Source organism: Geotrypetes seraphini, chromosome 10, assembly GCF_902459505.1.
Source record: "Geotrypetes seraphini chromosome 10, aGeoSer1.1, whole genome shotgun sequence".
Classification (NCBI taxonomy): domain Eukaryota; kingdom Metazoa; phylum Chordata; class Amphibia; order Gymnophiona; family Dermophiidae; genus Geotrypetes; species Geotrypetes seraphini.
This window is the reverse complement of record NC_047093.1, coordinates 7,584,893-7,608,310: the sequence shown is the minus strand read 5'-3', so window position 1 is coordinate 7,608,310 and position 23,418 is coordinate 7,584,893. Positions and strand designations below refer to the sequence as shown.

The 23,418-nt window shown below is 45.8% G+C and overlaps 1 protein-coding gene across 4 annotated transcripts in view; it reads left to right on the top strand.

The window, feature by feature from the left end:
• The window catches only part of SLC38A10 (solute carrier family 38 member 10), an 84,637-nt gene that overhangs the window by 25,377 nt on the left and 35,842 nt on the right, over positions 1-23,418 (top strand). For all 4 annotated transcript variants that reach the window (XM_033962453.1, XM_033962452.1, XM_033962456.1 and 1 more), the window contains one exon: positions 9,672-9,828. In XM_033962453.1, coding sequence (XP_033818344.1) covers positions 9,672-9,828 — 157 coding nt within the window. The remainder of the gene's footprint in view (positions 1-9,671; positions 9,829-23,418) is intronic.

The following is a 23,418-nucleotide window of genomic DNA, read 5'->3' as shown; positions in this document are numbered from 1 at the left end:
GACTGCACCTTAATTATGATTAATGTGTTAATTATTAATTGTGATTAATAATCACATGTAATCCTTCTGCTTGCCTTACTTCCTTTTCTTCCTCCTGCATGGTCTGGCATCCCTCCCTTCTCAGCCCTCGTTGCCCCTGCGTCCCCTCACTGGTTTACCTTTCAAGCCAGTCTTTGGCCATGAGCTAACAGCAACCCTTCTGAAAGGTTGTCTGCAGCCTGCACTGGGCCTTTCCCTCTGACCCAACTCCCTGTTTTAGAAGGACAAGGCAGATCAGAAGGAAAGGCTCGGACAGGCCACAGGCAGACATTCAGTAGGGCTGTCACTGGCTGAAGGGCCAAAGACTGTCTTGGAAAGGTAAGCAGGGTGCCGGTGTTGGGGGGAGGACATCAATCTGGTCCAGGTTTGGGTGGGAGAGATGCCAGATCATGCAAAGGAGGGAAAGAGTGAAGAAATTAAGAGAGTTAGGGCTGGTGGTAAGGAGGAGGGAGAGAGAAAGTTTATACTTGGGGGGGGGGGGGAAGAAGTGAGTTAGATGGGGATGGGGGTGGGGGGATGAGGAGGGAGGGAGAGAGAACAGAGGCTGGGAGAAAGGAAGATATTGAGGGCCTCTCTGACCTGGGCCCCCTCCAAAGCTGCAGTACTTGTTCATTGGTTGGTGGGGTTGCTAAATAAATCTATTGCCTGAGTTACCCCCCTCCTCCTCATCCTGCCTCTGGAGTGGAGAAGTCGGTGGCATGCCTCCAGCCACCGACACTTGCACTCCCCTGTCATACTTAGTTCATCCATGAACTGAGCATGCTCAGGGAATGCCGGTGTTTGAGAGTGGAGGCAGCCCACTGACTTCCTTGGTCTTGAGGCAACACAAGGAGGAAGGAGACTGTTTTGGGAATGGATTTCTTGCTTCAGCATGCCCACCAAATGTGGGTAGGAGGGAGAGGAAATGCATGCCCCTCCCCCAATGAGCCACCTTTAATTGCAATTAAGAATTTTAATCGAAATGTAGCCATACTATTATTAGCAATTTGTTGCATGGTTTCTCGGCAATTACACAGAGGAAGAATAGAGCCAGATTGTTCTGAACCCTCGTTACCCATAGTTTTGCTCCTGTCCTCCCTCGTGACGCAGGAGGCTGTCCAGGCCTTGCAATCCCTTCTCTGCTACTGCTGCTACTCATTTCACTAACACTACACAGAAAACAGTCCCTGCTCAGCTGCTGCTACTACTACTCTTAATTATTTCTAGACGTATGCAGCTCTGTACACAAAACTAGCATGAAAAAGTCTCTACTACTACAGCTGATTTATTTACAGCAGTCTCTCTCAAACTTTTTATAGCTCCGGCACACTAAACGGAGCAAATGTTTTTCACAGCACTTTGTAACTGAAATTATAAAACTGCAAAACCAACAAAATAGATCTGAGAGTTATTTCTTTAAAGTTCTTTAAGCTATGTATGGGTAATTGTAACAACGGTGAAACTAAAGTAGGTAGAATAGGATTTCTAATCAATGAGATGGATGTGCTTCAAATTAACTCAAAACGCGGCTCGATAGTAAACAAAGAAACACACATTTCATCATCCACCACCTGCAATTGTTTTCTTTTTTTAATTTAATTTCTGCCAGAGTTGAAAGTCCCAAGTTTGCAAAGATAAGATCAAAACGGTAACAAAGCCTTGATTGCTTTGTTGCTCAAGTTAGGAGAACTACTGCATAAAAAAATCAAAATCAAATTACTTCCCGTTAGTTTTCAAGGACCAATCACGTCAAAGAATGAGGCTTGTCTGGGCGGTTTTATCCTTACGCACACAGATTCTCATAACTTTGACAGACTCTTGCCTACGCGACGTACATGTCATCTATTCTAGTGTGTACTTATGAAGGGAATTTTTCAAAATAAAGTAAAATTTTGGAATCTCTCGTGGCACACCACTGTGCTTTGGCAAACAGTTTTGAGATACACTGATTTACAGCACTTATTAACCCCTCAATCCAAGAGTCCTTGACGGTGTATATACATAATCAAATTTAAAACATTACCGTATTTTCGCGGATATAACGCGCGCGTTATACGCGTTTTTACCTACCGCGCATACCCCTCGCGCGTTATATGTCTGAGCGCGGTATACAAAAGTTTTTAAACATAGTTCCCACCCCGCCCGACGCCCGATTCACCCCCCCAGCAGGACCGCTCGCACCCCCACCCCGAACGACCGCTCGCACGCGCTCCCACCCGCATCCACGATCGGAGCAAGAGGGAGCCCAAGCCCTCTTGCCCGGCCGACTCCCCGACGTCCGATACATCCCCCCTCCCGGCAGGACCACTCGCACCCCCACCCCGAAGGACCGCCGACTTCCCGACAATATCGGGCCAGAAGGGAGCCCAAACCCTCCTGGCCACGGCGACCCCCTAACCCCACCCCGCACTACATTACGGGCAGGAGGGAGCCCAGGCCCTCCTGCCCTCGACGCAAACCCCCCCCCCCCCCCAAAGACCGCCCCCCCCAAGAACCTCCGACCGCCCCCCCAGCCGACCCACGACCCCCCTGGCCGACCCCCACGACCCCCCCAACCCCTTCCCCGTACCTTTGGTAGTTGGCCGGACAGACGGGAGCCAAACCCGCCTGTCCGGCAGGCAGCCAACGAAGGAATGAGGCCGGATTGGCCCATCCGTCCTAAAGCTCCGCCTACTGGTGGGGCCTAAGGCACGTGGGCCAATCAGAATAGGCCCTGGAGCCTTAGGTCCCACCTGGGGGCGCGGCCTGAGGCACATGGTCGGGTTGGGCCCATGTGCCTCAGGCTGCGCCCCCAGGTGGGACCTAAGGCTCCAGGGCCTATTCTGATTGGCCCACGCGCCTTAGGCCCCACCAGTAGGCGGAGCTTTAGGACGGATGGGCCAATCCGGCCTCATTCCTTCGTTGGCTGCCTGCCGGACAGGCGGGTTTGGCTCCCGTCTGTCCGGCCAACTACCAAAGGTACGGGGAAGGGGGGTGGGGGGGTCGGCCAGGGGGGTCGCGGGTCGGCTGGGGGGGCGGTCGGAGGTTCTTGGGGGGGGCGGTCGTTGGGGGGGGGAGGGGGGTTTGCGTCGAGGGCAGGAGGGCCTGGGATCCCTCCTGCCCGTAATGTAGTGCGGGGTGGGGTTAGGGGGTCACCGTGGCCAGGAGGGTTTGGGCTCCCTTCTGGCCCAACTACACAAAGGTACGGGGAAGGCGGGTGGGGGTGTCGTGGGGGTCGGCCAGGGGGGTCGCGGGTCGGCTGGGGGACGGGCGGAGGTTCTTGGGGGGGGGCGGTCGTTGGGGGGAGGGGGTTTGCGTCGAGGGCAGGAGGGCCTGGGATCCCTCCTGCCCGTAATGTAGTGCGGGGTGGGGTTAGGGGGTCGCCGTCGCCAGGAGGGTTTGGGCTCCCTCCTGGCCCGATATTGTTGGGGAGTCGGCGGTCCTTCGGGGTGGGGGTGCGAGTGGTCCTGCCGGGGGGGGGATGTATCGGACGTCGGGGGGGGGGGGGCATCAGGCTTTCAGGATGGGGACAGACCTTCAAGGGGGGACAGGACTTCAAGGGGGGACAGTGCACGGAAAGTCAGGGGGGGTGAACGGAGAGTCGGGACAGCGCACGGAAAGTCAGGGCAGTGCACGGAAGTCAGGGGGGGTGAACGGAGAGTCGGGACAGCGCATGGAAAGTCAGGGCGGGCGAAAGGAGCGTCGGGCATCATGCGCGGTATACCCGTGAGCGCGGTATACAAAAGTTTTTGTACATACCATCGTGATTTCTGCGCGCTATACCCGTGTGCGCGTTTTACACGGGTGCGCGTTATATCCGCGAAAATACGGTAAATCAATTTACAGGGAACAATGATCCCTGAACAAATAATTTAAGTTATCCTGCCATCAATAAAATATCGTTTCCTTCCAACTTGTAGATGATATTTATTGATCTTGATCTTGATTTTCAAAGGTCTGACGAAATGAAAGGTTTTTAGGGCTCTCTTGACTTTGGCCCAGTTTTCCAGCTTCACGCAACACTTAGGAGACATTCCCTGCTCCACTACCACTACAAAGCTCTGTTGCAAAATCAGCTGATTTATTTATGTAATTCATTTTCTAACCTGTTCTCTCCAAAGAGCTCGGAACGGGTTACACGTTTTTTCAATGCAAGTTTCATCCTAACGAGGATCTAGTACCAATATACATTTCTTTGTAATCCATCGGTCGTGGGCAAGGAGTGTTAGGTGAACAGGTACGTTTTTATTGCTTTCCTAAAGTTGAGGAGTCCTTCAAGGGATCTGATCTGCGGAGGCAGTCGATTTGGTATGAAGTTGGAGAAGGACCGTTGCTTGGCGGTTTGCAGTTGAAGGGCACGTCCAAGGTGCGTTTTGAGGTGTATTTCATCCTGGGAGCGGAGGGACCTGTTCGGCACATACGAAGGAAGCTTGATCGTCATGTAGCCCAGCGCCATGTCATGCAAGGATTTCAACGCTAGCATCAGGCCCTTGAAGACGCAACATTTGGCTATGGGTAACCAGTGAGCAGATGATAGAGCATGGGAGATAGAAGCTTTTTAATTTTCGATCTGCTTCAACAATATTCCTTATCTATGCCTTTGCCCCTGACCAATCATGGTCATGGCTGAGTGGGCAAAGGAGATGCTGTGGCAGAACGGGACCTAGGAGTAATCTTAGTGAAGATATGAAGACTGCCAATCAGGTGGAGAAAGCTTCATCCAAGGCTAGACAAATGCTGGGTTGCATCCGAAGAAGTTTTGTCAGCCGAAGGCCTGAAGTTGTAATGCCGCTGTACAGGTCCATGGTGAGACTTCATCTGCAATATTGTGTTCAATTTTGGAGACCACATTATCAAAAGGATGTACTGAGAATGGAGTCGGTTCAGCGAATGGCCACTAGGATGGTCTCAGGACTCAAGGATCTCCCATATGAAGACCGTCTAGGTAAGTTGCAGCTGTACTCTCTCGAGGAACGCAGAGAGAGGGGAGACATGATAGAGACATTCAAATATGTTACTGGCCCTATTGAGATGGAAAAAGATATCTTTATCCTTACAGGACCTAAGGCAAGAAGAGGGCATCTGTTAAAAATCAAGGGTGGGAGATTTCACGGTGACATTAGGAAGTATTTCTTCACCGAAAGGGTGGTTGATCGTTGGAATGATCTACCACTTCAGGTAGTTGAGGCCAACATGCTCGATTTAAGAAAAAATGGGATAAATATGTGGGTTCACTTCAAGGAAGTGCTTAGGGGGAGGGTTCTTCAAGTGGCAGACATGTTTGGCCGATGGCCCTTTTCTGCCGTCATATTCTATATTTCTATGTGGTTTCTTAGGGCACTGATAGTCCAGTTTTAACTTGTCTATTTTTCGGTTAGGAGGAAATGTTTACATTTTTACACAATTTCATGTTTGATTTTTTTACTCAAATACACAAATATGTAAAAACCATATTTTTACTGATTAGGGATCCCTGAAGACAACCCATTTTGCAAAATCTGATAAATAGGCATTAGATAGCACAGGGGTGCTCATACTTTTTGGGCTTGCGAGCTACTTTTAAAATGGCCAAGTCAAAATGATCTACCAACAATAAAAACATTTTTTAAACATAAAGCACACTGTGCGCAGAGAAAATGTTAATTATCATTTATAGTCTGGGGCTTTTTAAAGAGGTCAAGGCAGATGATTCTATGCAATGTCACCTCAGTAACAACTATACAAAAATAGACAAATATACCCCCTCCCTTTTTACTAAACCGCGATAGCTCATAGGCTCCCTGTGCTAAAAACCTCTATTGCAGTTTAGTAAAAGAGGGCCATAGTGCAAAATATAGACAGCAGATATAAATTCTCAAAACGGACACATTTTGATCACTAAATTGAAAAGAAAATCGTTTTTCCTACCTTTGTTGTCTGGTGATTTCATGAATCTCTGGTTGCATTTTTTTCTTCTGACTGTGCATCCAATATTTCTTCCCTTCTTTCAGCCTCCCGTATGCTTCCTCTCCTTCAGACCTCATTCCCTCCCCCTTCTTTCTTTCTGTCTCCCTGCCCCCTTCTTTCTGTCTGTCTTTCTCCATGCCCCCTTTCTTTGTCTCCCTGTCCCCCCTTTCTTTCTTTCTGTCTCCCTTCTTTCTTTTTGTCTTTGTCTCCATGCCCCTTTTCTTTCTTTCTGTCTTCCTGCCCGCCCCCAAGCCACTGCTGCCGCCATCAGGGAACAGGCCCCCCAAGCCACCAAGTTCTGAGCTCTCCCTGCTTCCCGATGCGGTAAAAAGAACGCAGAAGCGCCGGGCCGACCAGCCTTCCACTCCGACGTCAATTCTGACGTTGGAGAGGAAATTCTTGGCCAGCCAATTGCTGCCTGGCTGGCCTGGAACTTCCTCTCCGATGTCAGAATTAACGTCGGGAGGGGGAAGGCTGGTTGGCCCGGCGCTTCTGCAGCCTGATTACCGCATCAAAAAGCAGGTAGCACGCAAAGGCAAAGCGAGTCTATCATGGAGCCCGGGATGGGCTTCATGATCGACTCGCGTTGCCTTCGCGATCGACCTTTTGGGCACTCCTGATTTACACAATAAAACTGTGAAATAAGGAGGCTTTGATTTTATTTTTTTAACTACATAAAAAATCCTACTCTCTAGGGATGAGGGCATTATGGCGACAGTGTCCTTTAACCAGCATTTCCTAAATATCTGATTTGTTTCAGAACCAGTGTTGCAAATGTGGGCTCAGACTTGAATGTGGCAATCCTTCCCTTGTGCCCATGTTTCTTCATCTGCAGACACTTTTCAGTAGAGCCCTGGTGTTCTCCAAGGGCTGTGCTTGCAAAAGTATGTTTAATTTGTATGGGAGAAAGCTTATCAATCATTTGGAAGAGTTCACAAGGTCACAGCTTTTAAGAACGGCAGAAGTGACGGTACTTTGTGGCAGAACTTAGAGTGTTTAGCTCAGTGTGTTGGAAGAGAAAATGCTACCTGCTTTTCTTTCTTCTTTCAAAAACACACATAGCCAAATAGAATTTATTTTCCTTCTGCAGCTACAAAACGTCTGCTTTGTGTATTGTATTTTTCCTTTTTCAAGCGGTTCCTATAGACCCCTCAGGTCGATATATTAGAATGTCCAAGCCAAAAAATCCACCAAAACTATAACACCTAGCTCAGTTTGTGGGAGAAAGGAATACCACTGGCTCCCAATAAAATTCAGGCTTAGTCTTTGCCCATTGTTCAACACTTTTAATCTGACTATTTTGCAAAACTTCTCGTTCCGTATAAACCTCTGCGATCACTGAGGTCCTCGACCTTAAATAGATTGACAATGCCATCCATTCACATGATTAAACTTAAGTCAACTCAAAATTCCTTTCTTCCTAATGAACGTCGCGGTGAACTTTCTTATTTGGACTGGCATTTCCCTCTTAGTTTTCTAACATGTTTTTAATTCCTTTTATGATTTGGTTTTAATTCTTAATTAGGCATCTTAGGGGATTATGCAATTAGGGGAAGAGTGTGGCGCGGTGGTTAAAGCTAGAGCCTCAGCACCCTGAGGTTGTGGGTTCAAATCTTGTGACCCTGGGCAAGTCACTTAATCCCACCGGGACAGACAGGGAAAAATGCTTGAGTACCTGAATAAATCAATGTAAACCGTTTTGATCTCCCTTGGGAGAACGTTATAGAAAATTGAATGAATAAATAAATCAATCTTAATACAGCAACTAAATGACTTTTTTCCCCCCCCTTTCTTCCCTCTATCCTTGTATCGTAATTATTTGGCATTCTTTTCCCTTTTTAATTGACGTATACCGCACTGATGTTATAACGAAGAGCGGTATATAAATACAGAATTAACATAAATAATCACAATTTTCTTTGTCTGTCTGAATCTTTCAGTGCATAAAGGAACCTTACAGTCATGCATGAGTACGAGCAGCACCACCGCTCTTTTAATTAACCACTGATTCTGGCCAAAACACAGTGCCAGTACTTTTTTCTTTTTGTGAAATGCATGTAGGATTATTAATACTAGAAGGTACCGATACTCTGCGTATGAAGCTGATCACTCCACCCAACTTGCTCCATGATTCGTTGAAACTGCTTCAGGGGCCAGGGATAAGGTTACCAGATTTTCCAAATGGAAAATCTGGACCCGTGACCCTGCCCCAGGCCTACCACGTTCCATCCAGCTGGCCACGCCCCGTTCCGCCCCCTCAACCTGCATGAGCGACGTCAGATGGCTGGATAAGTTGCAGCTGTACTCACTCGAGGAACGCAGAGAGAGGGGTGACATGATCGAGACATTCAAGTATCTCACGGGCCGCATCGAGGTGGAAGAAGATATCTTCTTTTTCAAGGGTCCCGCGGCAACAAGGGGGCATCCGTGGAAAATCAGGGGCAGGAAACTGCACGGGGACACCAGGAAATTCTTTTTCACTGAAAGGGTGGTTGATCTCTGGAATAGTCTTCCACTTCAGGTGATTGAGGCCAGCAGCGTGCCTGATTTTAAGGCCAAATGGGACAGACACGTGGGATCTATTCACAGAGAAAGGTAGGGGAGGGTCATTGGGGTGGGCAGACTAGATGGGCCGTGGCCCTTATCTGCCGTCTTTTTCTATGTTTCTATGACATCACTGCATTGCATGCACGAGTGCCGTCCCAATATCGCTCGTTGCCAGAAGCTTTTCAAAACCTTGACAAAGTGCCAGGTTTTGAAAAGCCATCCAGGGGAATCCAGACATCTGGTAACCCTTGCCAGGGAGTGCAGTGACGTTCTCTCTCTGCCTTTTCCTTCTAGGTATTGCCATTCTGTGGGGACTGAGGCTGTGTATGGGAACCAAAGACCAAGAATCTGCCAATTATATTCGAGGGCTACAACATTAAAATCTTTAAATTAAACAAAACAGGCCTGACTTACATAAAAAAAGAAAAGCTTGTTGCTTTGTTTTAGCCGGTGTTTTTAGTGCAAGAGCTTTTTCCTCCGATTATGTATTTGCGAAACGCCACTGAGCTGCTCTGCCCTTGAGTGGCATTAACTGCTTGCAGCTTAGCGATTATGCCACACTTTCTCTGCCCCTTTGCTGATCCAGTAGTATTGAAAACTCCATTCCACATGCAGTCAGCGCATTTCTACATTCTCTCTGGACTCCATTCTCCTCAGACCCAGTTTTGTATTGCAAACAACATATTTTGCTGAGAAAGATCCATAAGGACAAGTACTTAAACGAACAGAGACATCCTCGTTCCTGCAGTGTAGTAGTCGTTTCTTCACAGCCTGTAAAGCTTCTCGACTGATTGAGCAGTGGAAATTGTTCATGATGTTGTGATCATTCAAACGTATTTACATGTATCAAATAAATCTAGAATACCTTCCAAGAGCAGCTTTTAAAATTTTTCTTCCTTTTCACTCCCCTAGCCCGTAAAAAACATTTCTTCTGTCTATTCAAGAGCCCAGATTCTGTGTTTGCTTTTTGCTCATCGGTCATTTTCCAAGCAGCAGATAGCTGTGTCATGCAAGACGCTTAGTAACTTAATTTCAGAAATGAAATTCTTCCGCTTTGCCTTCTTGAGTAATGTTACTAGTGAGAGGTAGTGAACAACACGAAGACTGGCTGTGTGTGAGTGTGTCATGGAGTGAGGCTCCTTTCCCCCTGGGATTTACTGTGGTGTTTCTGTGCTCTGCAGATTATGCTGGGGATTGGTCTAGGCATATTGATTATCAGCACATACAGCACTCTGTCGGTTACAGAGGAAAAGCTCGAAAAACCTGAACCTGTGCCACATGACGGGAAATTAGGAGCAGGCAAGGGTTATGTTGAAGAAAGCCCGATCAAAATATCAAGTAAGTGGCTTTAAATGTTCTCCTCCTCCTGCTTAGTTTAAAGGGGCTCTGAGAGCAAGTCTGGGCATGTGAATGTCGTCTTCACCTCCCTAAGGAACATTGTGTAGCCCGAGGCCTTATTACTGTTAACAGGAGGGATTTCTGTTGGGGAAAATGTTATTTAGAAGAGGATTCAGTAGTTTAATTTATTTATTGTTTAAACTAAAATCAGACTTTACAGCTTTATAGCAGTGGTTAAAGCTGCAGCCTCAGCACCCTGACTTTCAAGTTTCAAGTTTATTAGGATTTTATATACCGCCTATCAAGGTTATCTAAGCGGTTTTTTTTTACAATCAGGTACTCAAGCATTTTTCCCTCTCTGTCCCGGTGGGCTCACAATCTATCTAACGTACCTGGGGCTATGGAGGATTAAGTGACTTGAGGTTGTGGGTTCAAACCCACGCTGCTCCTTGTGACCCTGGGCAAGTCACTTAATCCCCCCCATTTCCCCAGGTACATTAGATAGATTGTGAGCCCACCGGGACAGACAGGGAAAAAGTTTTGAGTGAGCTCCCTTGGGAGAACGGTATAGAAAATTGAATAAATAATAGTATGAAAAGTTTCAGCCTCTGATCACCAGAACTGGTATTGTGATGTCATAATGCCTCATTCCACCAATAAGAGCCAACCTCATCAGTGATGTCACAATGGCTTCATTGTTCTGTACTTGGCTCACTTCTGATATTGTATCAGAGGAGAGTGTGACATAGTGGTTAAAGCTACAGCCTCAACACCCTGAGGTTGTGGGTTCAAACCTATGCTGCTCCTTGTGACCCTGGGCAAGTCACTTAATCCCCCCGTTGCCCCAGGTACATTAGATAGATTATGAGCCCACCAGAATAGACAGGGTAAAATGCTTGAGTATCAGAATAAATTAATGGAAACCGTTCTGAGCTCCCCTGGGAGAACAGTATAGAAAATTGAACAAATAAATAGTGTGAAGAGTTTCAGCCTCTGATAACCAGAGCTGGTATTGCGATGTCACAATGTCTCATTGCACCAATAAGAGCCAACCTCATCAGTGATGTCACAATGGCTTCATTGTCCTATACTTGGCTCACTTTTACTACATTTTGGTTTCAAGAGTGGTGCAGTGGTTAAAGCTGCAGCCTCAGCACCCTGAGGTTGTGGGTTCAAACCCACGCTGTTCCTTGTGACCCTGGACAAGTCACTTAATTCCCCTCATTTCCCCAGGTACATTAGATAGATTGTGAGCCCACTGGGTCAGACAGGGAAAATTCTCCCCTGGGAGAACGGTATAGAAAATTGAATAAATAACTAGCAGGTAAAGTCAGTCATAGAATTGGGGAAGGAAATCTTTTGTTTTTTTTTCTTCCTGTCCTGCTGTACTTCAAGTGTCTCTACTCTTGTGCCTAATAGTGGCTACTCTGCTGCTATATTTCTGCATTTCAAGTTTTACCAGGGAGAGGGAAAGCCGTTCAGTATTTTCAGTCGACAGCAACAGGGCACCAATGGGCTGCGTGTGCCTTTTTAAAAAGAGTCTCCCAGATCCAGCCCCAAGCCAGGTGGCTGTGTGCATGTCTCATTTACAAACCCTGCAGCTGCTCTGCTCCAGACATACACTTGTACCGGGCACACAGGCTTTACGCACTGGAAAACTTTCAGAAGCAGTGGGAGCAGACTCTAGAGGACAGAGTTTCAAGTGGACAACCCTGCCACAGATGCCAGAAGGAAATATTGAGGGGCCGAAGACCTGGGCAACTGGGTTTGATTGCCACTGTGGCTCCTTGTGACCCTGGATAAGTGGCTTAAATGAAACTAAACATTAGGTTTGTCTACCGCATCCTCTCCACAATCGTAGAGCTCGGCACGGTTTACAAGAGTTGGGAGAGAAAGGAACTCCAATGAAGGTTAAAGGATGTAGTGAGAAGAATATTTGGAGGGCTTAGGATGCCAAAGATGGAGTAAGTATTACATTTTTGAGAATAGCCAGGTTTTCTGATGTTTGCGGAAGAGTTGGAGAGAGCTCAGGTTCCGAAGAGGGGAGGTAAGGTTGTTCCAGAGCTCAGTGAATCTGAAGGGGAGGGAGGTCCCTAGTTTTCCTGCACGGGAAATGCCTTTTAAGGAAGGAAAGGATAGTTTTAGTTTGTGAGTGGGTCCGGAGGTATTAAGATTTAAGGAGTTCCAGGAGAGTGGGATGAAGGGAGGGAGGATGCCGTGAAGGATTTTGAAAGTTAGACAGGCGCATTTAAAGTGGACCCTGGCGTTAATCGGAAGCCAGTGGAGCTTGGACAGGAGCGGTGAGACATGGTCAAATTTACTTTTTGCGAAGATGAGCTTGGCCGCGGCATTCTGGATCCGCTGAAGTTTATGAAGGTTTTTCTTGGTAAGGCTTAGGTAGATTGAGTTGCATTAGTCCAATCTGGACAGGATGATGGATTGGACGAGGACGGTAAAGTGATTTTGATGGAAACAGGATCTTACTTTCCTCAGCATGTGAAGTTGAAAAAGCATTTTTTTGCCAAGGAATTGAGGTGGTTGTTGAAAGACAAAGTAGAGTCGATGATGATGCCCAAAACATTGCTTGAGGACTCCAGCTGCAGAGTGGAGCCAGGTACAAGACCTTAGATCAGCGTCTCACAAACTTTGTCAAGCCGCAGCACACTAAACGCACTGGCCACCGCTCGAGGCATCTGAAAGTTCGCAGATGTTGACACGATGACGACACGTGCGTGCGTGATGTCATTACGTCTAAGCATGCGCAAAGGCCCTCCAGACAGGCCCTGAGCCGGCAGTAAGAGGGGGTTCTGGAAGGGAAGACGCACGGAGAGAAGGAGAGCCGCTGGCTGACTGCCTTCAGGATGTGCTTCTCATAAATGTAACTTTAAATGTATGTACCCTGGATGGAATAGTGATTTTAGTTCAGTATGTATGTTTTCAAAGGACACCTCAGCCCCACCACTCCACCGCTGTAATGATTTGCTACTGCGGGAAGAATTATGTGGTGCCTCATCATTGGCTGTCCATTTTATTTGTGCTTTATAACATGTTTCAAAGTGTTCAAACCGTTTCTTCAATTGTGAAAAAATTATTTATTATATATATATATTCAATTATGTAAAAATATAAATAGTACTTATCTCAGCCAAACCTGGGAGTCAGACCTGACATGTTTCGCACTAAAAAAAGTGCTGTCTCAAGGGTCTCCCTATGAGATAAAGGAAGGAAGCTATTACATGTGTTACTGTCTTAGCCCCTCCCCACATAACTTAAAAAACTTTTTAATCGTTCAGTCTATGTTGATTAACCAAAAGAACTCACCGGGGCTGCCGCTGTCATCTGACTCCTATTTAGTTGTGTGAAAGATGGCGGCGGCGTCCCTCGGCTGCATTTAAATATCCTGTCCAATAGCAACATTGTCCTGCCCCCCTGTGATGACATCGGCCCGAAATTCAACCAATCAACGTCCCCCACTCCACTTCACTGTTTAATCCCCGCGGCGCAATCGTATCGAGCGTAAAAATATATCTTTGTTGTACCACAGAAAGCAGTTTATCAAGTGCATGACCCTTCACTCACTGGTGGCAGAACCACAACAAACCTGAAATATAAATAGATGCTTGAAAAGTGAGCTCCTAGAAATGAGTTTTGTACTGCCAGGCAGCCTCAGTTTCACTATTTTTGCTAACATGTCTAAAATTTCATGCTTCTAAAAGAGCTGTAAATTTATGGATGACCCTTCTTCTGAAGGCTGCTGGGGAGGAACAGCAAAAGGGCAGTTGAGGATATAAATTTAGAGCCAGTTTGACTTCTGGACAGAGCTTGTGATTATACCATCTGCTTTGTTTACTGATTCATTTTACAAATTATTTGTTAACTGGAGGCGTTCGGGCAGGTGTTCGCTGACCCTGTTTCTGTCATGTGCATGCCTGTCTTCTCTTCCACATTTGTATTCAAAATGTGTTTAATTCTATTTTTGCTTTTTCACCTTCGTAGTCCTCTAGCGAGAGATCTGAAATAAGTGATAGAGGGGAGGGGGATATGGTCCATACTAACGTACCCCATATCACGAACACATTCCTACAGAAAAGCTGCAGGATGCTGGGAGAACACTGAGGTTACATCTGTCCTCCAGGACCAACAACAGATCATAGGATTTCCTTGAAAGCAAATTGACGTGTCAGGCATCCAGCAGAGTGTCTGGTCTGCTCATCTTTCCACTGATATATATTCAATTTCACTTCCTTAACTGTCACTATTCTGCCCCTGCCACAGGTCATTCTAATGGAGTCTGCAAGTCTTACTCTTAATGGTAAAACATCAGCTATTTATATGAAGGGCACTGCATGACCTCTCTCAGAATGTGCTGAAGTCCTCTTGTAAGAGTGTCCATGTTTGATTCTTTGATTGTGAGATTAGAGCATCAGCAGGTTTCAGACTTTTGCTCGAGGTCTTCAGGAAAGGTCCAGAAATGACAAATATTTTTCTAGGGAGTCCAATAGAAACGTAGAAATATAATAAATAATAATAATAATAACAGTTTATATACCGCAGGACCGTGAAGTTCTATGTGGTTTACAATGATTAGAACTGTTACAGATTGAATGGAATAAACAAAGTACAGACTTAGTGATTGATAGTTCTAGTGATTGTTTGTTGAGGACTAAGATTGTATAGGTTGGTTTCCTAAGCATTTCAGGAACAGATGTGTTTTTAAGCGTTTCCTGAATTCCCCATAGGTAGTAGGCACGAGCAATTGTTCAAGGTCTTTACCCCATGATGCTGTTGATGTGTGAAAAGATGTTGGTGATGACTTTTAAATTTAACCGGTGGAGAAACAAAGTTTGGGTGTGAGCTTCGCCTATGTCTGTTGGTTGTGAAACAGAAAAGGTCTGTTATATATTTAGGGGCTAAGCCATAAAGAACCTTGAAGCAAAAACAACAAAACTTGAATTTCACAGGTGCCTCCATCGGCAGCCAGTATAGAAGTCGATAGAAATATGTTACGTGATCAAACTTCTTCAGTCCACAAAGTAGTCTGACCGCTTCATTTTTTACCAGTTGCAATCGCCGCATATTCTTCTGGGGGAGTGCCAAGTAGGCGATGTTACAACAATCGAGTTGACTCAGTATAAGGGATTGTACCAGAATTCGAAATGATGAGACATCGAAGTAAGCTCTGATGGACCGAAGCTTCCAGAGGGTGAGAAAGATTTTTCTGATCAAGGAGTCTATCTGGTCTTTCAAGGTCAGGTTCTGGTCCAGTATTACTCCCAATATCTTCATAGTGGGTTGAATGGGATAACTAAGGTTGTTGATGCACATTGGTGCTTTAATGTCAAGTGGGTGTGGCGATGCTATGAAAAATTTTGTTTTCTCCGAGTTTAGTTTTAGTCTGAATTCAATCACCTATTGCTCCATCCGATTTAGTACTTCTGTTGCTTTGGGGGTGACTTCTGAGACAGAGTTGGTGAATGGGATAATTATCGTGAAGTCATCAGCGTAGCTAAATAGTTTTATCCCCAGCTGGGACAGTTGTGCATCCAATGAGGTCATGTAAACATTGAAGAGCAAAGGGGATAGCGGTGATCCTTGTGGCACGCCAGATGGATTGCTCCATGTGTCTGAGAGATTGTGATTAAAACGGACTCGGTAGGTGCGTGATATAAGGAAACCTCGAAACCAGTTCAGAACCTCTCCTCTGATTCCGATTGCGTCTAGGCATTGTAACAGTTTTCTATGGTCCACCAAATCAAAGGCAGAACTCATGTCAAATTGCATGATTAGGGCGTTGAGGCCCTTATTGAACAAGTAACGCAAATTGTCCAGAATGGCCGCAATTACTGTCTCAGTGCTAAACAGAGGCCTAAAATCAGATTGAGTTTCGTGCAGAAGAGAGAATTGGTCGAGATATTCCATTAGTTGGGTGTGTACCAATCCTTCCATGATTTTTACCATAAATGGAATAGATGCTACTGGTCTATAGTTGGTTATTGATGTTGCTGATTCTTTACAATTTTTTGGGATTGGGGTTATTATAATATGACCATTATTGGTGAGGAATTTTCCATTGTTTAGGTTATTGGTTAGATAATTCAATAGGGATAATTTAAAGTCTAGTGGAGCTGCTTTCATAATCTCTGGGGGACATGAGTCCAGGAAACAATATGATTTAGAGTATTTGTTATATAATTTGATGTAGTTATTCCAATCTGAATTGTGGAAGGAACTCCAGATCGTGTCCGCTGGTATTTTATTTCTTGGTATATCAATTGATTGATGTTCGTATGCAGCAATTGTCGAGTAGTTATTTCTTAGGTTTTTCATTTTTGAGTCGAAATATGCTAGTTCATTTGTTGAGGGTAGTTTGGTATTGTGCAGGGGTTGAGTGTGGCGTGTGGTGTCGAATAAATTTGTAACTATGTTGAACAGTTCTTTTGTATTGGCTCCTTTTGAGCTAGTGTTAGATGAGTTAATTTTGGACGAGTAAAAAGTTTTACGTTTTTCTTTTATCTGTTGTTTGTAGAGTTTTATGTTGGATCTCCAGATATTTCGGTCTGACAGTTTTCCTGTTTTTTTCCAGATTCTTTCTAATCGTCTTACTGATTGTTTCATTGTTAGGAGTTTGACGTCAAACCCTTTGTTGTATTTGTTTGAGCAGCTTTTGCTCTTTCGTATAGGGGCAATTTTATCTAAGATGGACGTGCTAGTTTTCATCCAGTGAGAGCATAGAAGTCAACTCCTTCTTCTTCTATCTTCGCTTGTAAATCATATTGTGACCAATATTCCTCTGGATTGATATGGCCCCTTGTGAGGTGTTCTCTTTTTGTCCGTGGGCGCGTCTTAGATTTTAGCCGGGTCCAAATTAGATTGAAATAATATGTGAAATGGATATCATGACACCAAGTACCGTCCGAGAGAGAGATGGGAGGGTTTATGATTTCCTTTATGGACATTGCTACCATATCTAGATGATGGCCTTTTTCATGCGTTTGAGTGGGTGAAGGGAGATTGTAATTGAGTACAGAAAGAAAGTTTTTAAAGTCTTTCGCTTCTGGATTGTCTATTTATAAGCATAACCTTTTATCCCTATTTTAACATTTTATTGTAAACCCGCTAGATACCCGTTGATGGTCGGTATATTAAAAATTAATAAACTTGAAACTTCATCTAGATGTAGTTTTATGTCTCCTGCGATTAGATTATGTGATGAAGTGATTGAGTTGTGTAGGACAAATTCGCAGAAGTCCTCTCTAGCTTTTGGCCAGCTTTTCGGCGGAACATAGAATAGTATACAAGAAAGGGAGTCTTCTAGTTCCTTATTGCTAATTTTACAGGCTAATATTTCTAATTGATTGGTCATTTTGGAATCCAATAGTTCAATTACAAATCCTTCCTTGGCAACAATTGCTAATCCCCCCCTTTTCTTCTTTCGTGATTTAGCATGTGGATTTTAAAATTATCTGGTATAAGATCATTTATTATTGGGTCAGCTTCAGACAGAAGCCATGTTTCCATTAGAAAAAGACAGGCTATTTGCTTGTTGATGATCCAATCTTTAATTAAGAATGCTTTGTTCTTAACAGATCTGGTGTTAAGATATGCACAGGGAACGGAAGTAGATGTGATAGGTTTGGTGGATGTAGCGGTTCTGATAGGTTTTACTTCCCTTATCCTTTTATTTTTCGGGGTACGTTGATGTCTTCCGTTGCTTGAGATTACCTTGATATGATTTGCTCTGTCTTCCTGTTGGTTGATTATAAACCTAATGGGTAAAGCAGGGTAATGGGCTGAGTGTAGCTGTGGATAGAGTGACTTGACATCCTTAATGTTATTGCATATTAAATAGATTAGTAGGATCAGTAGGAGATGCTTGCTTGCAGATAAAACTGACTCCTTCTTGTCCTAATGGCTATTTGGTGTTTCTGTTACTTCCCGTTTCTAGGATAATTAATTAACAGTGAATCAGATAGCCCTAGATCAGATTCAATAACAACAGATGAATTAACAGTTAAATGAGTTAACTAGTAGAAAGGCAGATATCTGGTATCGGTGCTGATTTTAAGTTTCCCGGCTGGTTTGGGGGAGGGGCGGATCAATTTGCTTGTCTGCAGGATCGGGCTCCTGCTTCTCTCTCCTGTCCACTGGTATCAGTGCTGATGATTAAGTTTCCCCGCTGGTTCAAGGGAGGGGCGGATAGATTCGCTTGCCTGCAGGATCGGGCTCCTACTACTCTCTCCTGCCCGCTGGTATCGGTGCTGTTTTTTAAATATCCCCGCTGGTTCAGGGGAGGGGCGGATCGCTTGCCTGCAGGATCGGGCTCCTGCCCGCTGGTATCGGTGCTGATTTTTAAGTTTCCCCGCTGGTTCAGGGGAGGGGCGGATCGCTTGCCTGCAGGATCGGGCTCCTGCTCGCTGGTATCGGTGCTGATTTTTAAATATCCCCGCTGGTTCAGGGGAGGGGCGGATCGCTTGCCTGCAGGATCGGGCTCCTGCTCGCTGGTATCGGTGCTGATTTTTAAATATCCCCGCTGGTTCAGGGGAGGGGCGGATCGCTTGCCTGCAGGATCGGGCTCCTGCCCGCTGGTATCGGTGCTGATTTTTAAGTTTCCCCGCTGGTTCAGGGGAGGGGCGGATCGCTTGCCTGCAGGATCGGGCTCCTGCTCGCTGGTATCGGTGCTGATTTTTAAGTTTCCCCGCTGGTTCGGGGGATGGGTGGATCAATTCGCTTGCCTGCAGGGCAAAATAGTGTGTACAGGCCAAAAAGGTTAGGCTGCAGCAAAATTTAGAAGGCATGGGCTGAAAACACTGGCGATTTGAAGAGTGGTGACATGCCATCGATTGCTGTGACACATCCGCTGCCAGGCAGCTGGGCTAACTTTGCCGGAGCTGTCGTATTCCTGGAAAGAAGGGGGAAGCACTAAAGAAAATATTACTTCTGAATATTTTGAAAGGGAATTACAAAATCTGTAGGACCTGCTTTTGCTCGTCTTTAGAGAAAAGCTGGCTACATTGTAAACCTTGCCCTGTTGAGTATGACGCTGCTTGTTTCTCTGATTGCCAGGCAGTTTTCTGCATCTAACATAGTAACATAGTAGATGACGGCAGATAAAGACCCGAATGGTCCATCCAGTCTGCCCAACCTGATTCAATTTAAATTTTTTTTTTTTTTTTTTTTTCTTCTTAGCTATTTCTGGGCGAGAATCCAAAGCTTTACCCGGTACTGTGCTTGGGTTCCAACTGCCGAAATCTCTGTTAAGACTTACTCCAGCCCATCTACACCCTCCCAGCCATTGAAGCCCTCCCCTGCCCATCCTCCTCCAAACGGCCATGCACAGACACAGACCGTACAAGTCTGCCCAGTAACTGGCCTAGTTCAATCTTTAATATTATTTTCTGATTCTAAATCTTCTGTGTTCATCCCACGCTTCTTTGAACTCAGTCACAGTTTTACTCTCCACCACCTCTCTCGGGAGCGCATTCCAGGCATCCACCACCCTTTCCGTAAAGTAGAATTTCCTAACATTGCCCCTGAATCTACCACCCCTCAACCTCAAATTATGTCCTCTGGTTTTACCATTTTCCTTTCTCTGGAAAAGATTTTGTTCTACGTTAATACCCTTTAAGTATTTGAACGTCTGAATCATATCTCCCCTGTCTCTCCTTTCCTCTAGGGTATACATATTCAGGGCTTCCAGTCTCTCCTCATACGTCTTCTGGCGCAAGCCTCCTATCATTTTCGTCGCCCTCCTCTGGACCGCCTCAAGTCTTCTTACGTTTGGTGCCAATGCATTCTCTTCACTTCTTTTCTGTTTTCCCTAGCATAACCTACGTGATTTTTCAGTTTTCTCAGGGCAACATTTCTTAGAATTCTCTCTTGCCACTATAATATTTGCAAACCAAGAAAAGAAAGATGTAGGCATGACGGTCTTCTCATGCAGTAGGGTATTCTCCTTGGAGCACAGGAAGGTCACTGGATCCTTAGCTCCCTCCATGTGACTGGTAGTTTAGTATCGAAGCGATACTCCACTCCCCAGCTTGGGTCCATGTCCCTGAGCTTTGAACAACAGCTGCATCCTGCCATTGTGAGCATGTGCTGCCGTCACCTGAGCACTTTGACTCCCTCCCTGCACAGACTTCTTCACAAGGCTTTACTCCTGGCCAGCAGTCTGCTGTTTGGGGTTAGGGTACTCAAGGTTTTTGGATTGCTAGGCAGCTTTTCCTTGTTGGTATCGAACTGAAAGGCTCTGTGTATTTGCATCTCTCGGCATGCATGGGGAGTTTTATGGTATCCATTTGGTGTGCAAAGGCCAGGGCTGTACGGAATTGTATTGAAGTTCCCTCTCCCAGGTGCTGGAATTATGAGAACTTCTGCTGTCCTTATACTGAAGCATGCATTGACTGTCTCAACCCCATGTATGTGGAGAGTTGAGAGATACCCTTCAGGCCTGTGTTAGTGAATAAAGGAGAGAGCAAAAGTATGTGTTAAAAGGTTGCTAAGCCTCCTGGTAAAACTCATGAAAGTAATTATCCATTAAAAAAGAAAAGCTAATTAGACAGTTTCTCTCAGCATGTGGAAGTACCCAGAGAATCCCAGGGGATGCATTCAAGTATGGTACTAGTCTCAGCTCCTTACATGAATGTGACTACCTCTTTTTAAATGTTACATTGTGCAGTCTCATTTCACAGAGCCCTTAAATCATGCTCTTTAGCATCTGGCCCCCACTGCTTCTCCTGGTGTTCAGCACCTAAGTTTTCTAATGATAGTAAGAGAGTATTTTACCAGTCTGCCTAGGCTCTATGTGTTTGGCATTTCTAGGAAGAGGAGGGGGAATGACTATTTTTTTTCCCATTGGAAAATTGTGGGGGTGGGGGCGGGTGGGGGGGGTGTCTTGCTACCAGGGGTTAATGCAGAAAAAAAGAATTGAATAGATTATTTCTGTATCACCTGGTAGACTGGTATAGTCCTTACGAATGGGTTATATGCCTCACTTCTACCAGCAGGTGGAGACTGAGAACAAACTTGTATATCAGGCTAGATTCCCCCCTGTCTTGGTCTCCGTAGCAGGTGGTAAGACTAATTCGGCTCCCCTCTTAGTACTGTTGGAATTTTCCCCTTTTGTGCTGGATATTGTCTGACTTCTGTTAACAATGTTATCCCCCCCGTACTGAGAAATGTACAACATGTTTTTGGATTTGTCCATCGCTTTGTATTACAATTAAGCGATCCATCAAATTTTATTGAAACTTGATAGAGCTTGGGCGGGTCCTGTTTGGGGATCCGTCCGACCTTGGGGGTGTTAAACCCGGTGAGTCTCGTGCTGGGTCCCCCCCCCCCCCACCTTCCTTCACCTCCCCATATTTTTGTAGAGGTGCCTTCAAGCTTTGAGAGCCATGGAGTCTGTTCTGTTTAAGTTTAAGTTAAAAAAAAAAATCCTGAGGCGTGCTGGTCTAAAGGGCTCATTTCCCTTTAAAACTGCCTTTTTTCTGTGTTTTCTCAACTGGCACTTTTCCTTGCAGCTAGGGCGCTTTTCGGCACAATGAGCACTTTTAAAGGGAAAAAGTGCTCCTTGTGCTCCAGACATGAGATGCTCGCGGCCGACCTGTGCAAGCGTTTTTGCAGGCCGGAGCGGTGGGGTAGCTTTGTTGGCAGCACACAAAATGCAGTGCCCCGGCCGGAATGCACCCAGAAGTCGACACAATGATGTCATGCCCGTGTGTGACGTCATCGCTTCAACGTCCACCCATGCATGGAGGCCCGTCTTGCCATGCCCCCACCGTTACGGGGAGGTGCAGGGAGAAGAGGAGAGACGCCGGTCAGGATGAGAGTCGTCCATGCCAGCTGACTTCCTACAGGACGTGCCTCTTGCCAGGCAGCCGGCATAGACGACTCTCCTCCTCGCCAGTGTGTCGCGGCACACCAGAAATCTCAGGAGGCACACAGTTTGCCATACATTGGTCTAGTCCATCGTAATTTGAAAGAATCAAAAAACAAATAGGAAAGTTTTGGGGTCTCCGCTGACTTCACAACCACAGCAAAAGCAGAGCTGCTCAAGATGGATCATGTGTCCAAGGGGGCAAGGTCCAGGGGACATGATAGGAAGCAGTAAAGGGATTCATATGGACAGAAACTATGGTATGGTAAGTGGGGAAGGGGTGCACGGAGACCAGTTTTTAGTGAGCTCTTTACCAGTCTATCACTATATTCATTCTGGTTTAGAAAAGGCAGACGTGTGCAGCTCTTTCTTATTCCCAGTATGGTGTGCAGTCCTAGAACCCACCATAGCTAACATAAGAGCATAAGAATTGCTGGTGCTGGATCAGACCAGTGGTCCATCGCGCCCAGCAGTCCGCTCACGCGGCAGCCGTTAGGTCAAAGACCAGTGCCCTAACTGAGACCTGCCCTACCTGCGTACGTTTCAGTTCCACAGGAAATTGTCTAACTTTGTCTTGAATCACTGGAGGGTGCTTTCCCCTATAAAAGCCTCCAGAAGAGCGTTCCAGTTTTCTACCACTCTCTGGGTGAAGAAGAATTTCCTTACGTTTGTACAGAATCTATCCCCCTTTTAACTTTAGAGAGTGCCCTCTCGTTCTCCCTACCTTGGTGAGGGTGAACAGTCTGTCTTTCTCTACTAAGTCTATTCCCTTCATTATCTTGAAGGTTTCGATCATGTCCCCTCTCAGTCTCCTCTTTTCAAGGGAGAAGAGGCCCAGTTTCTCTAATCTCTCACTGTATGGCAACTCCTCCAGCCCCTTAACCATTTTAGTCGCTCTTCTCTGGACCCTTTTGAGTAGTACAATGTCCTTCTTCATGTAAGGCGACCAGTGCTGGACGCAGTATTCCAGGTGGGGGTGTACCATGGCCCGGTACAGCGGCATGATAACCTTTTCAGATCTGTTTGTGATCCCCTTCTTAATCATTCCTAGCATTCTGTTCGCCCTTTTTGCCGCTGCTGCACATTGCGTGGACAGCTTCATTGACTTGTCTACAAGCACTCCCAAGTCTCTTTCCTGAGGGCTCTCTCCAAGTACAGCACCAGACATCCTGTATCCATGCATATGATTTTTGTTACTGACATGCATCACCTTGCACTTATCCACATTGAATCTCATTTGCCATTTCATGGCCCATTCCTCGAGTGTGTTTATGTCTTCGCAGTCTTTCTGTGTCCTCTCTACTTTGAATAACTTTATATTGTCCGCACATTTAATCACCTCATTCCCCCGGTTTTAAAATGAGCTCCCCTATATAATAATCCATACCGGTGAGTGACCCTAATCAATGCATTTGAGTTTGGTTTAGCCCAAAACAAGGTACATCCATGTACAGCAGTAGTTCCCTTTGTATGAAATGGTGCCTAGCTGTTAATACTGAGTGCTGATGAAAGGCTGAAAAATTTGCAGCTGTACTCACTTGAGGAACGTAGGGATAGAGGAGACATGATCGAGACGTTTAAGTATATTACCGGCCGTATCGAGATGGAAGAAGAGATTCTCTTTCTCAAAGAACCCTCAGCCACAAGAGGGCATCCGCTCAAACTCAGGGGCGGGAAATTTCATGGCGACACCAGGAAATATTTCTTCACCGAGA